Below are 12,275 nucleotides of genomic sequence, written 5' to 3'. Positions count from 1 at the left end.
CTCCATCTTTTTAATATATATTTTTCTCTATATATTTTTAATAGCTAAAAAAATCATAATTCTTGTGTAAACAACATTCTCATTATTCCTTGAGGTTTGTTTTCTTAACAATATCTAGTGTTCCTTTACGAAGCTTAAGTACAATGTGAAACAGGAATTACCACACAATAACAAATGAATATTAGATGACTGTAACATGTAAATATGCAGTGCTATGTACACTATACAGTTGGTATTTTTATGGAGCCAACCGCAATATCATGTATGAAGTGAAGGAGTGAAATAAGAAAACAACACACATAATATTAAATTTATTACACATCTTCACATAATAATTATTTTAAAAGACACAAAGATTTATTTAAATCAGTGTTTAAAATGCATATGTTTTATCTGAAAAGGTTGCTTTTCTACTAGTAAAATCTTATACACTTTTAGTGGAGGTTTTGTCTTAGCATAGGAACATATATAGCCATTGCTAGGCATTATACATAGAGAAGTTAGTTACATAGAAACTATAAACACTCACTGTATTCTCAAAAAAATTTCTACAACAATCTCCAGCTACAGCTTAAATTTTCACATCTTAAAATAATGTGACCAAATAGTCAACAACTAAAGTAAATCATCATGAATCATATCAGCTAATTTCACACAGCAGATATCTTTAAGTCATAGTTTAAAAGATTTGTATTATATATGTGCATGCATCTATACAACTTAAAATATTCATATGGCTATCTATACATATACATGGTCTTACAATTTGAAAAAAACAAACTATAAAACCTGCATTTATATATATATATATGGATATAAATACCAGCCAGTATACACTGCATGTACTTTGACATATAAAACTTATGCAGTTACAAAATACAGTTTATGCACCATTTACGTAGAGTCCATTTGTCTTTCCAATTCAGTGTTTACAGGCTCCCCATATAGATGCAGGATAAAAATATACCAACTACATTTATTTTACAAGCATATATATATATCAACTAATATGTTAATATTGTTGCAGTAACATCAGAAGTAATAGCCATCCAATCTGCTTGATGGCTTCAAGGTTATTGTTTCAAGACAGAGCTTAAGACACCAACTAGGTATTTCATCAAACTGTTTGAAATAGGCCAGTATTACTATTAAACAGATTTATCTCCATAATGGACATAAAAAAGTAAAGAATCAAGATTATTAAAAATTGTCAATTTAAAAAGGGGAACAGTGATCATACAGAATACAGAAAAAAGATGGTTAGCTCAAAGTGTAAATGCAGCCACAAAAAAAGTAAAGTTAAGGATTCAGACACAAGATAAACAACAAATTGGTATTTTAGACACTTGTAAATAGGGACAGTAAATGAGGCAAGCATACAAGGCAGGAAATACTGTGGACTTACTCAAGCTATAAATCCCTATTTTGACATCACCAAATGTAATTATAACTAACAACACGAGGTCAAAATAGTGATTTATATCTTGATTAAGTAAAGTCTAAAGTATCTCCAGCTTTGTATGCTTACCTTGTTTACTATCCCTATTGCAGATTTTTTTTAAATTCTCAATTGTTTTATTTATTTCATGTATTAAAGCTTAAACTTATTTGCTTACATTTTTGCAACTGCATTTCCACCTTACGTTTGCTATCTTATTTCTGTGCATTTCCACTTTAAGCTTGCTATCTTATTTCGGTACATTACCACTTTAAGCTTGCTATCTTATTTCTGTACATTTCCACTTTAAGCTTGCTATCTTATTTCTGTACATTTCCACTTTAAGCTTGCTATCTTATTTCTGTACATTTCCACTTTATCTTATTTCTGTACATTTCCACTTTAAGCTTGCTATCTTATTTCTGTACATTTCCACTTTTAGCTTGCTATCTTATTTCTGTACATTTCCACTTTAAGCTTGCTATCTTATTTCTGTACATTTCCACCTTTAGCTTGCCATCTTATTTCTGTACATTTCCACTTTAAGCTTGCTATCTTATTTCTGTACATTTCCACCTTAAGCTTGCTATCTTATTTCTGTACATTTCCACCTTAAGCTTGCTATCTTATTTCTGTACATTTCCACTTTAAGCTTGCTATCTTATTTCTGTACATTTCCACCTTTAGCTTGCCATCTTATTTCTGTACATTTCCACTTTAAGCTTTCTATCTTATTTATGTATTTTTTTCTTGACCCCTAGTCCCCTTTTTAAATTAACAACTTTTAATAATATTCTAGAATATATTAATGTTGAAATGTGGTGAATGACACTTAGGTTAATTAAATTTATATTACAAGGAGAAACTTTACATTTATAGCTTTTACTCTGAAGCATATAAAAATTTAAGGTGACTTCAAATTTGTTAGGGTTTTAGTCGATCTTATAATGGGTGAATGAAAAGACTAAAAATATAATAGTAAACCAAAAGAAGATTTCTTCTTTGAATTTAACAGAATTATTCTTTGAGTTAGTGTTATATAGTTATAGAAAGATATGTCTAGTGATATGAGAGGTAATGCTTTATTATTATTAAGTTTCTTTAAACTTCTGTTCGATAGAAACTTTGGTTTGATATTTAGTTGGTTGTTATACTAAGTGATGAAGTGATCTCATGAACTCGGTGGCCTTTTGTCATCATACTTTTTATGTACTTCTCTCATTTTCATCAACAGATATAAATTATGGAACACATACACTAAATTGTCTATTTATTGTTGTAACACAATTATTATATCATGCCACAGAAAGTTACAAATCAGTTTCAATTCAGTGATTGTAAACTTTTTAATACTTCAAACATAATATGTTAATAAACAGAAATTAAAAATTATGGAACATTTATATTAAATTCTCTATTTACTATATTATACCACAAGTTAAACTCAATTTTTGTTAAGTGGCTGTAAACATTTAATACTTAAATATAACGTATTCAATAATTATATGTAACACCTACACCACTGTTTTAATATGTGAATGAAATCTAATTATGTCTTTACTTACAAGCTATAAAAATTCTTCACAATAACAAAAACCACAACACAAAATTTTCAACTTTGACTGCTTGTGTTTCATTGCTTTGATGAAACCCAATCAAATGATATTGAGTACATTTCAAATTTCAGGATAACACTAAGGTATTTAAAAACAACATGAAATTACAAGAAATTTCAGAAATAGTACAGAATAACTTATAAATCTAAATTTAAATACACTTAATTTGTGCATTGGTTCGCAAAATACGTATCTGCACTATTGCAAAAGTTTTAAAACGTAATTTTTCAGTTCATAAGTTTTGAATAATAGCAATTAAAAGTTCACAAATGCATGCAAAATAAAACTAGTGTAGTATTCGTTGATCGACCAACTTAGCAGATATTGCAAATGTTTGAATTCTTTCAAGCGAAAAGTTAAAAAGTAAAAAAAGTAAACAGCACCCTTAAAACAGAAAAAAGTTCACTATTCCTACTATTGAAATAACTGTTAATCTTTGTTAATTAGAATAAAGTATTGTTTTAAAAGTTATTTTAAGTTTATATGTAAAATGTGTGTGTGTTTTCTTATAGCAAAGCCACATCAGGCTCGTTGCTGAGCCCACCGAGGTGAATCGAACCGCTGATTTTAATGTTGCACATCCGTAGACTTACCTCTGTACTAAGCAGGGAGGTTGATATATAGGATACTTTAATTCTTAAACTTTAAAAATTAAATACTTCAACTTAACTCAGGTACTATACAGTTATACTACAGCGGTACGTAAATTATAAAGTTTAATAAAGTGCATTAATAACACAAAAACAAACACAGTGACAATTTACAAACAATATAACTGTTTTGTTTTTTGTTCATACGCGCAAAGATATGCTTTACCCTCGGCAAGTATCGAAGCCTGGTTTTTAGCGCGATAAATTCTCACTTTCAGTCTAGTCTCTGTGCCACTGGAGGTCAAGAAAAGAAAAGTATGAGGAATAAAAATAAATGAATATCTGATATAATACATGGGGTTATTTTATTGTATAAATACCATCTTCCCTTAATTATTTAAAATTCGATTTTATTCTTACCCATCGTCAGAGACAGAGCTACGTCACGACTTCAAATGTGTTACAGCAAAATAAATCTTGCGCTCAGCTAAATGAATCAGCAATCCCTGAACATCTAACCCAAAGCCAAACTTGAACGGGCTGGCAACATGATATATTTTGTAGTCGTCTGTGAGTGGATGATTCAGTAACAAAATCCTGTCCTTGAATATATGTTATTAAACGTTACTTTATTAATTATTATTAATGCGAAATATCAGTTGTTTTAATAAAGTACACAACAATATCTATATGTAAGAGTTTTTGTTTTGTTTTTTATCTCTAATTCCTGGCTTACGGGAGCTGCCGTTTTACTTGCTGTTACTAACATACATACACACACACATATATGTATATAAACTTTAACAATCAATAACTTATTACGTTGAAGACCTTAGTAGTTTATTATTGCCCCCAATGGCTCAGCGGTATGTCTGCGGACTTACACGCTAAAATCCGGGTTTTGATACCCGTGGTGGGCAGAGCACAGATAGCCCATTGTGTAGCTTTGTGCTTAATTCAAAACAACAACAACAAAGTTTATTATTTTAATTTTATATTTCGTGAAATGCAAGACATTGTTTGTTTGTTTTTGAATTTCGCGCAAAGCTACACGAGGGCTATCTGTGCTAGTCATCCCTAATTTTGCAGTGTAAGACTAAAGGGTAGGCAACTAGTCATCACCACCCACCGCCAGTTCTTAGGCTACCCTTTTATCAACGAATAGTGAGACTGACCGTCACATTATAACACCCCCACGGCTGAAAGGGTGAAAATGTTTGGTGCGACGGAAATTCGAACCCACGACCCTCAGATTACGAGTCGAACGCCTTAACTCACCTGGCCATGCCGGGCCCAAGGCACTGTTACTTGTAGTGTTCCACATGTTTGATATTTGTGGATGTGGCTAGAACAAGTGTTCATTCTGTTATGCTCAAGAATTAAAACAAACTTTAATACTAAAAATTGTGTTTGTGTTTTCTTATAGCAAAGCCACATCAGGCTATCTGCTGAGTTCATCGAGGGGAATCGAACCCCTGATTTTAGCGGTGTAAATCCGTAGACTCACAGCTGTACCAGCGGTGAACTACTTAAAAGTTAGAGAAAGATCGGACATTCCAGGCTGAAACCTAATCTATTATTTTTCAACCAGAAACAGTCTTTGAAAACATTTTCTACGTAACACTCCAAGGTGTATACATGAACAATGCGTTTACAAATAAATTAAGTATAATAATAGCACAAAGTTTAGAAAATGTCTGCAAATTTCGATTTAAAAAAAAAAAGAGGAGAGAGAGAGAAGGATAACCTGTTTGTCTGATTTCGTACTAAAGAGAACGCTTTATTTACAAATGTATATATGAATAGCTTGACAATGACCAACCTTCAAATAAATGTGAAACAATAACTGGAATTCCACAAAATTCTAATTGACTCTACTTGATTATAAAAAAGGGTAACTCTGAATCGAATATTAGCTTTGATTGTAACTCTTTTTGAAGTTTATATTCTTCCAATATATCCTATATCGAGACAGCAATAAGTCTTTAGACTTGCAACACTAACATCCAGATTTCTAATCCTCGTGCTTTACACTGCTAATAGCCCACTTTGGCAATGCTATATATATATATATAAACAATATGCCAGTACATCTAAGAACTTCATGTCACTAACGTCAAGAGACTAAAGTTTCATTCTTCAAGAAAGGGAAGACATAGCTTCGTGTGTGTCTATGTTCATCACACCAGGTATCATGAAAACGAGTTAATGAGTTATTTAGGAACTGGTCATAAAAACAATTAGATACGTCTACACTACAGGAAGGAATAGTACGGTTCGTTTTAGTTTGTTATAACTGCTATCAATTACAAAGCGACATAATGAGCTGTCTGTGCTCTGTGTCCACAACAAATATCGAAATTCGACTTTTAGTGTTTTAAACCTGTAGACATACTGCTCAGCCATTGTTCTTTTCCTTTTGGAGACGAGGAGTATTTTGTTTGTTTGTTTTGAATTTCACGCAAAGCTACACGAGAGCTATCTGCATTAACCGTCCCTAATTTAGCAGTGTAAGATTAGAGAGAATGCAGCTAGTCATCACCACCACCGCCAAATCTTGAGCAACTATATTACCAATGAATAGTGGGATTGACTGTAACTTTATAGTACCCAAGGCTGGAAAGGCGCGAATGTTTGATGTGACAAGGATTCGAACCCGTGACGTTTAAATTACTAGTCAAGCGCCCTAACTACTTAGCCATAAAAAAGAGGAGAATATGACCAGATGTTTAATATAGGTTAACGCTACTGTAGCCACTTATGTAGCTCAAATATTGTTCTTAAATTTCGAAAAGATTACTTGAATAAAGGTAAGTTCATTGTAATGCATCTGTTGCAGCCATATTATGTATGTATGGAGTTGCATCAATCTAACTAATAAATAACAACTTATTTCTAACGCCTTGCTCATTGTACACCTAAAACTTACTCCGCTTTGAAGTGAGGCATCGCAAGATGTTTAGATGCCTTGTACAATTATTTTAATAAACAGGAAATAATGAAGTATAAGAAAATATGTTTATGAAGCAATGATGTTTATAGAACAATACCGTATGATCAATCGGTATCTTGTTTCAAAAGAACTGACATCATAAAAGACAACAGAAGAGTTATTTAAGACAAAGATTCAGAGAAAGTCGCCGATAAACTATGTGTTTAGATTGGAATAAATAGATACTGTTAAAAGGTGATATGGAACTTGAATAATGAATCAGGAAGAACTTTGGATAGTGGACCGACCATACAGTATGAACTATTTTTTTCATGTGAATGATTGACTAATAAACGTAGAAGTTTGTAAACAGGAAAGAAATTTTGACCATTTGATGACGCGTCCGTATGAACTATTAGTAACTAAGGAGCTTAGGAATTCATAAACAGGAAGAAAGCTGGCACTTTGCACTTTGAATTGGGTGACAAATCACCTCTTCACTAGTATCAAAGGACGTGAAATACACGCCAGAAGACAGGATCAAAATCATCATCTAGAGGGCTCAGATCTCAGAAGAAGAAGGGAGAGAAGTCAAGAAGGAATCAAGAAACTAGTATAAAAGATGTCTCTTGGTATTGGTAAAACCCAGGCCATTTCACGCTCAAGCTCTTTGTGAGTAATTCTAATACCATTATTTCGTAACATTAGTCATCATGATAATAAAGTAAAAGGATTGTATATGATAAATATAATAAAGACAAATTGTATATATGTGTGTGTAAATACTAAGTGTTTGAAAGCTTAAATAAAAGTGTTATTGGAAGTCTTAGTCTCGAGTCTCTTTGTTTTAACTGTAAACCCTTGAGTTAGTACCTGTGTGCTCCATTTGTCCAATACATCCTGACTTTAAATATAGATAGTATCAGTCAAAACTCCAACGGCTGAGCTGAAACAACCCACTGGGCCTGCCTAAAAGTCAGCCCATGACCGTCAGAGAAGAGTGTTACATATTATAATTTATCTAGGTCGAGTCCTCGGTATATTATGTTACGAATTAAGATTTCAAATAGCCAGAACTTTTAATTTTAATTGAGAACTTAACTGAATGTTAATACGTATCAGAACTATAATATCTATCAACAAGAGTGATACAAAAAATATAACAGTTATTACTAATAATCATTACAAATAATGATTTATATTCAAGAGTCTTACAAACTTACAAACAATATTGAGTTTTATTTGTGGTCTGGAACTGAATCTTTTAGCTTGAAGCACCCGTACGTTTTCACCCACGGCAATATTTAATGTCAAGATTTTAGGCGAGATTCTCGAACGTTCAACAATATTTGTAAACAAGTAAACCCATAGAGTTATAAATAGAGAGAGAGCTCTGGTTTCAGGAATAGACGTTCGAATATCACTGATGGATAACTGCCAACTTCTCAAACAATGCCCGAGAGTTGTGCTTGTTTTAATTGTACAATTACGCGTTAAAAGACCTTAGAAATCTCCTTGCAAAGTAAGTATTCACATTTATGAACATTTCTTTCAAAATGAAAGCTTTGAAGCTTGAGCAATTGCAAACTGTCGCCTGCTTTGCGTCTGCCAAAGCCCAAAGGGCCAGACTGTATTGTAATGTATTAATTTCTACTAGATCTACTAGGCTATACACCGTAGGCCTAATTAAGATATTGGACATCAGAATTGAGTTTGATATAGTACTGATTTAGACTAGGGTATTAAATATACTAGTATCTAGGTATGAATAAGCGATCAAGCAACCAAATCATGAATGGCAATGGCTGCTGATGAACATATTAGGAGCAGACTAAACATGTTTTTGGTCCCAATGCTGTTTTTTTCTTGTCCGATTTTAAAATTTGAAAAGAAGATTTTTAGATAAATGTAGGAAGAAATGTCGAAAAGTGTAGCCTCAAAATCAGTTACAGTACAATTTCATTTTTAGGTTTCATTTTGATGAAACAGTTCCTCAACAATGGTTGAAGAATCTAAGTCGTGAAGGATTTCAGCCATCCAGGCTTCATAGGGTGGCAGTGAACATTTTCAAGCAAAAGATTATATGAGAGGTATACAACCACTTGGACAATACTGTCAGTATTTATTAATGTTTTGAAAAGAAAACTCATATATTTATTTTTGGAAAATACAATCAATGGCCTAATAACATATGTAAAATACATAATAATGGCTGGATATGTTTGTTACTGTTTAGAGGACATGTATCTTTAATTTCGGGTCTGTTTAAAAAATGAGATAATAGCAAACTACCAGTGGCCTTATTTGTGAAAACCTGTTGCAATCGCAAAACTTAAAAAATAGTTTTCATTTATTTCCAGGAGTGCACCCAAGAGACATAAAAGAAGATGGCATCTTGAAGTATGAACTGAAACTTATGGTAGTGCCTACTACCTTTCCAGGTCATCCTCAACAGAAGCGAGTCGTACAATTACAAAGTAGACCACCTCCAAGAAAACTAACTCTTGAAATCAAGGAAACATGCCAAGTACCTACCACGAAGAAGAAAAATACATAAGATGTCGAGCATTCATATTGTTCAACTGTCCCAGTGGAAAAACAGCTCGAAGCAGCTAAGGACAAGCTAAAAAAGTACAAAACGATTTGCGAGTATGCAAGCAAAAATAAAAATGAAAACTGAATCTATCGCAAAATTGCTACAAATCATAAAAGAAAAAAATTTTCTCACCAAAGCGCGAGTTGCTTTGATGTCACTAAACTTCAGTGATAAAACTCTGGATCTTATTGAGAATGAATTGAAAGTATGTGAGACTGATCCCAAGGGAATTTGAACATTTTTATGTTCCAGACTGCCTACAATGCTTTTCAGTCACAGAAGTAGGGGAAATTTATTTGTTGAATTATATATAACCTCATTGGCGAATTTAGGCAATAAATATAGAGAATAAATTTCTACGGAATCAGGTACGTTATGATGCCGGCAATTAACTGCATAAATTTACTTCATGTATGAAATTTCCTTCATAACTGCTATAATCGCAGACACGTTTAGTTAATTATATAGTTTTCTCAGGAAATTCTCACCTCTTTCGAAACTTTGTTAGAGATGTGTTAGTGTGTTGACGACATTGTTCCCGTTTTGGTGGTCATTTTGAAACCTCTATTATGTCACAGTGTGATTGGTGAATTACGAGAGTGCTCTCTCTCTCTTTATAACTTTATGCATAAACCATATCTCATTGATTCTTGCTCTCGAGAATCTTCTACAAATTTAGAGAACAGGTTAGACTTGCGCAATACACATCAGCAATATACATCACATGCATAAACAATATATTGAAACAAATGTAGGTATTTAAAAAAAATTATGATAATAAATCCATTACATCTCCCTACTTAGAAAATTAAAGATTGGCGTTATACGATTTTTAACTAAAAATTATATATATATTCATGACAATACACTAAATAAGTTAATAAGTTATATACTTTCAAATATCATGACAATATATAACATAATTAATACAGATAATCATATGATAATAAAATTACATAACAGTACTTCAACACAAATGTTATCTTTTTGTTTTGACATAATCATTAATCATACAACTGAGATGTTTTTTGAAAGCAGGATAGGTTTCAAAAGTAACGGATTTTTTATAGTTAGGTTTTCTGACCAGTTGATAGGTATGACAAGTTTTACAAAACGTGGAACATCTCGCCTAATTTTTGTCCAAAAGAAATGTCTAATAATTTTGTAACAAGTCTTCTTGATTCCTAAATGATTTCCCACGAAAAGTTCATGGGTAATTTTTAGTATGTCAGAATGGTATGCTTTTGGAACAACGATTTGGTAAACCACAGCCTAGTCCTTTGGAGCTGGTACATTTTATGGTCTCTATTTTCTCATGAGTACACCATTTTTGAAGAACTAACCATTTGGAACTTTCTTGAGTACATTATTTGGGAATGCATATTTAAATAGTGATGAGAACTGTTGATCGTTTTCTTGCTCAGTAAACAGTTTACTTCTAGCAAATGGAACTTCACCAACCAAGCCAGATCTCTCACCTTCATCATTGGCACTTAGCAAAGAATTGTAAGTAGGACAATTATGCACAAGATTTTTGTCAGGTCCAAAAAATGTTCGAGACAAGTCTAATATATTGTTTTTTGAATACATGTCTATTATTTCTTTTTAGCTTAATTTCTTGGCCTGAGCTCTAGTGACAGCACACGAGGGAAACATGTCTTGATTCTCCTCAACAATAACGTCATCTTTAAATGAAACTGTGATTGGAGATTTGGCAACAACTTTTCTTTCAGCCAAATTGTCTTATAACAATAATGATACACCCTGAATTGCTAGAGTAAGCCTTATTTCAACCATAACTGGTCCAGAAACTATGTCTGATGTTAAATAAATGTTATGAAGATGAACACGAACAAAGCCACCTCCAAAGCCTTGAACAATAACAGATTCACCAGTGGCAGAACTCAAATCTAAGAACAATATACCCTCTAACAACAATGATTGAGTCATCTAGTATCATAACATACGTGAGGCATTGTTGGATGTTTCAAATGCCTCAGATGCTTGCTTGTAATAAGGAGAAGTGTGATACAGTGAAGCATAGGCAGAGAAGTATGAGAAAAGTAGTTATATTACAATGATCACTTAAGAGGAGAAACAAGTTGAGAAACTTTCCGCTTGCATGTTTATATTGGAACGAACTGACGCTATCAAGGTCAGTAACAGGGTTATGAAAGCTATGGACACTGCATTAACAAGACGGAACTAAGAAGATTCTCTGATAGCTTGGAGATGCCAAAGTATGGGCTAAAGCTGCGGATGATTGATGATTATCAAGATTAAAACTGCCTATAAAGGAAGCAAGTCTGCCCTTTGATGAAATATCGGTAACAAGAATAAGTGAATGGATACAAGAGAAAAGTCTGCTGATTCATCAATTCTATCTGCAACCAATAGATAAGCAGTTTTGTTTTTGTTGTTAGATGATGCACACTATCACAAGAGAAATGACCAATTAAGTATCGGAACTACTTGCAAGTAGTTGTGTATATTATTTGGCAGATCGTGAAAATACTAAAGAAAAAATTGAATAAAGCCTCATGTAACCTCTTGCAGCCAAAGAATCTGCATCCATATCTTATGTAAGTTCTTTCAACCAACCATGAATATTGAAATAATGAGTATCTCGACTGTTTCTCCCCTAAACTCTGTAAGCAACTGACTGCCATTATTTTTAAACATTGGTTAACGTAGTAAAGTATCATAGAGATGATGTAAGTAAGTGTTTTAAAGAGAGTTTTTAGTGATTAAACTAAAAAGAGAATAATCAGACTATGAAATGTTAAATGTAAGTCTTGATATTGGAACCATATTAAAAATGTTTATTTTTGGAATCTTGGTCTCAGAGTGAAATTATTTTCTTTAACTGTAAATCCTCGAGTGTGGCCTATTCGCCCACTGCATCCTCACTTAAATTAAATAACGTTGCAACAGGTAGTATTAATCAAATCCTCAATGGCTAAGCTGAACCACACTCAGCCTGCCTGCATTATATATGTATGGGTGTGGGATTAACAATGAAAATTGTAAAAGACAAAGAATAAATAGACACAAGAAGTTTGAATTCCTCCCGAACTACATCAGACTTTTTTATAAGTGGCCA

The 12,275-nt window shown here is 32.7% G+C and overlaps 1 protein-coding gene and 1 long non-coding RNA gene across 3 annotated transcripts in view; one reads left to right on the top strand and one right to left on the bottom strand.

Moving 5' to 3' along the window:
- LOC143255321 (methanethiol oxidase) overlaps positions 1-4,222 on the bottom strand; it is a 60,534-nt gene extending 56,312 nt beyond the window's left edge. Inside the window, exon 1 of the mRNA XM_076510790.1 lies at positions 4,065-4,222. Coding sequence (XP_076366905.1) covers positions 4,065-4,068 — 4 coding nt within the window. The 5' untranslated portion in view covers positions 4,069-4,222. The remainder of the gene's footprint in view (positions 1-4,064) is intronic.
- A 2,460-nt stretch (positions 4,223-6,682) lies between these two features.
- LOC143255320 (uncharacterized) lies at positions 6,683-11,998 on the top strand. 2 transcript variants are annotated; one of them, XR_013030545.1, is made up of 3 exons: positions 6,819-7,248; positions 8,546-8,666; positions 8,937-11,998. It is a non-coding gene; the product is annotated as an uncharacterized LOC143255320 (long non-coding RNA). The 2 variants fall into 2 exon arrangements; XR_013030546.1 differs by lacking the exon at positions 8,546-8,666 and having other exon boundaries at positions 6,683-7,248.
- The last annotated feature ends 277 nt before the right edge of the window (positions 11,999-12,275 follow it).

The sequence above is a fragment of the Tachypleus tridentatus genome, chromosome 7, assembly GCF_004210375.1.
Source record: "Tachypleus tridentatus isolate NWPU-2018 chromosome 7, ASM421037v1, whole genome shotgun sequence".
NCBI lineage: Eukaryota > Metazoa > Arthropoda > Merostomata > Xiphosura > Limulidae > Tachypleus > Tachypleus tridentatus.
This window is presented reverse-complemented; position numbering and strand designations above follow the sequence as displayed.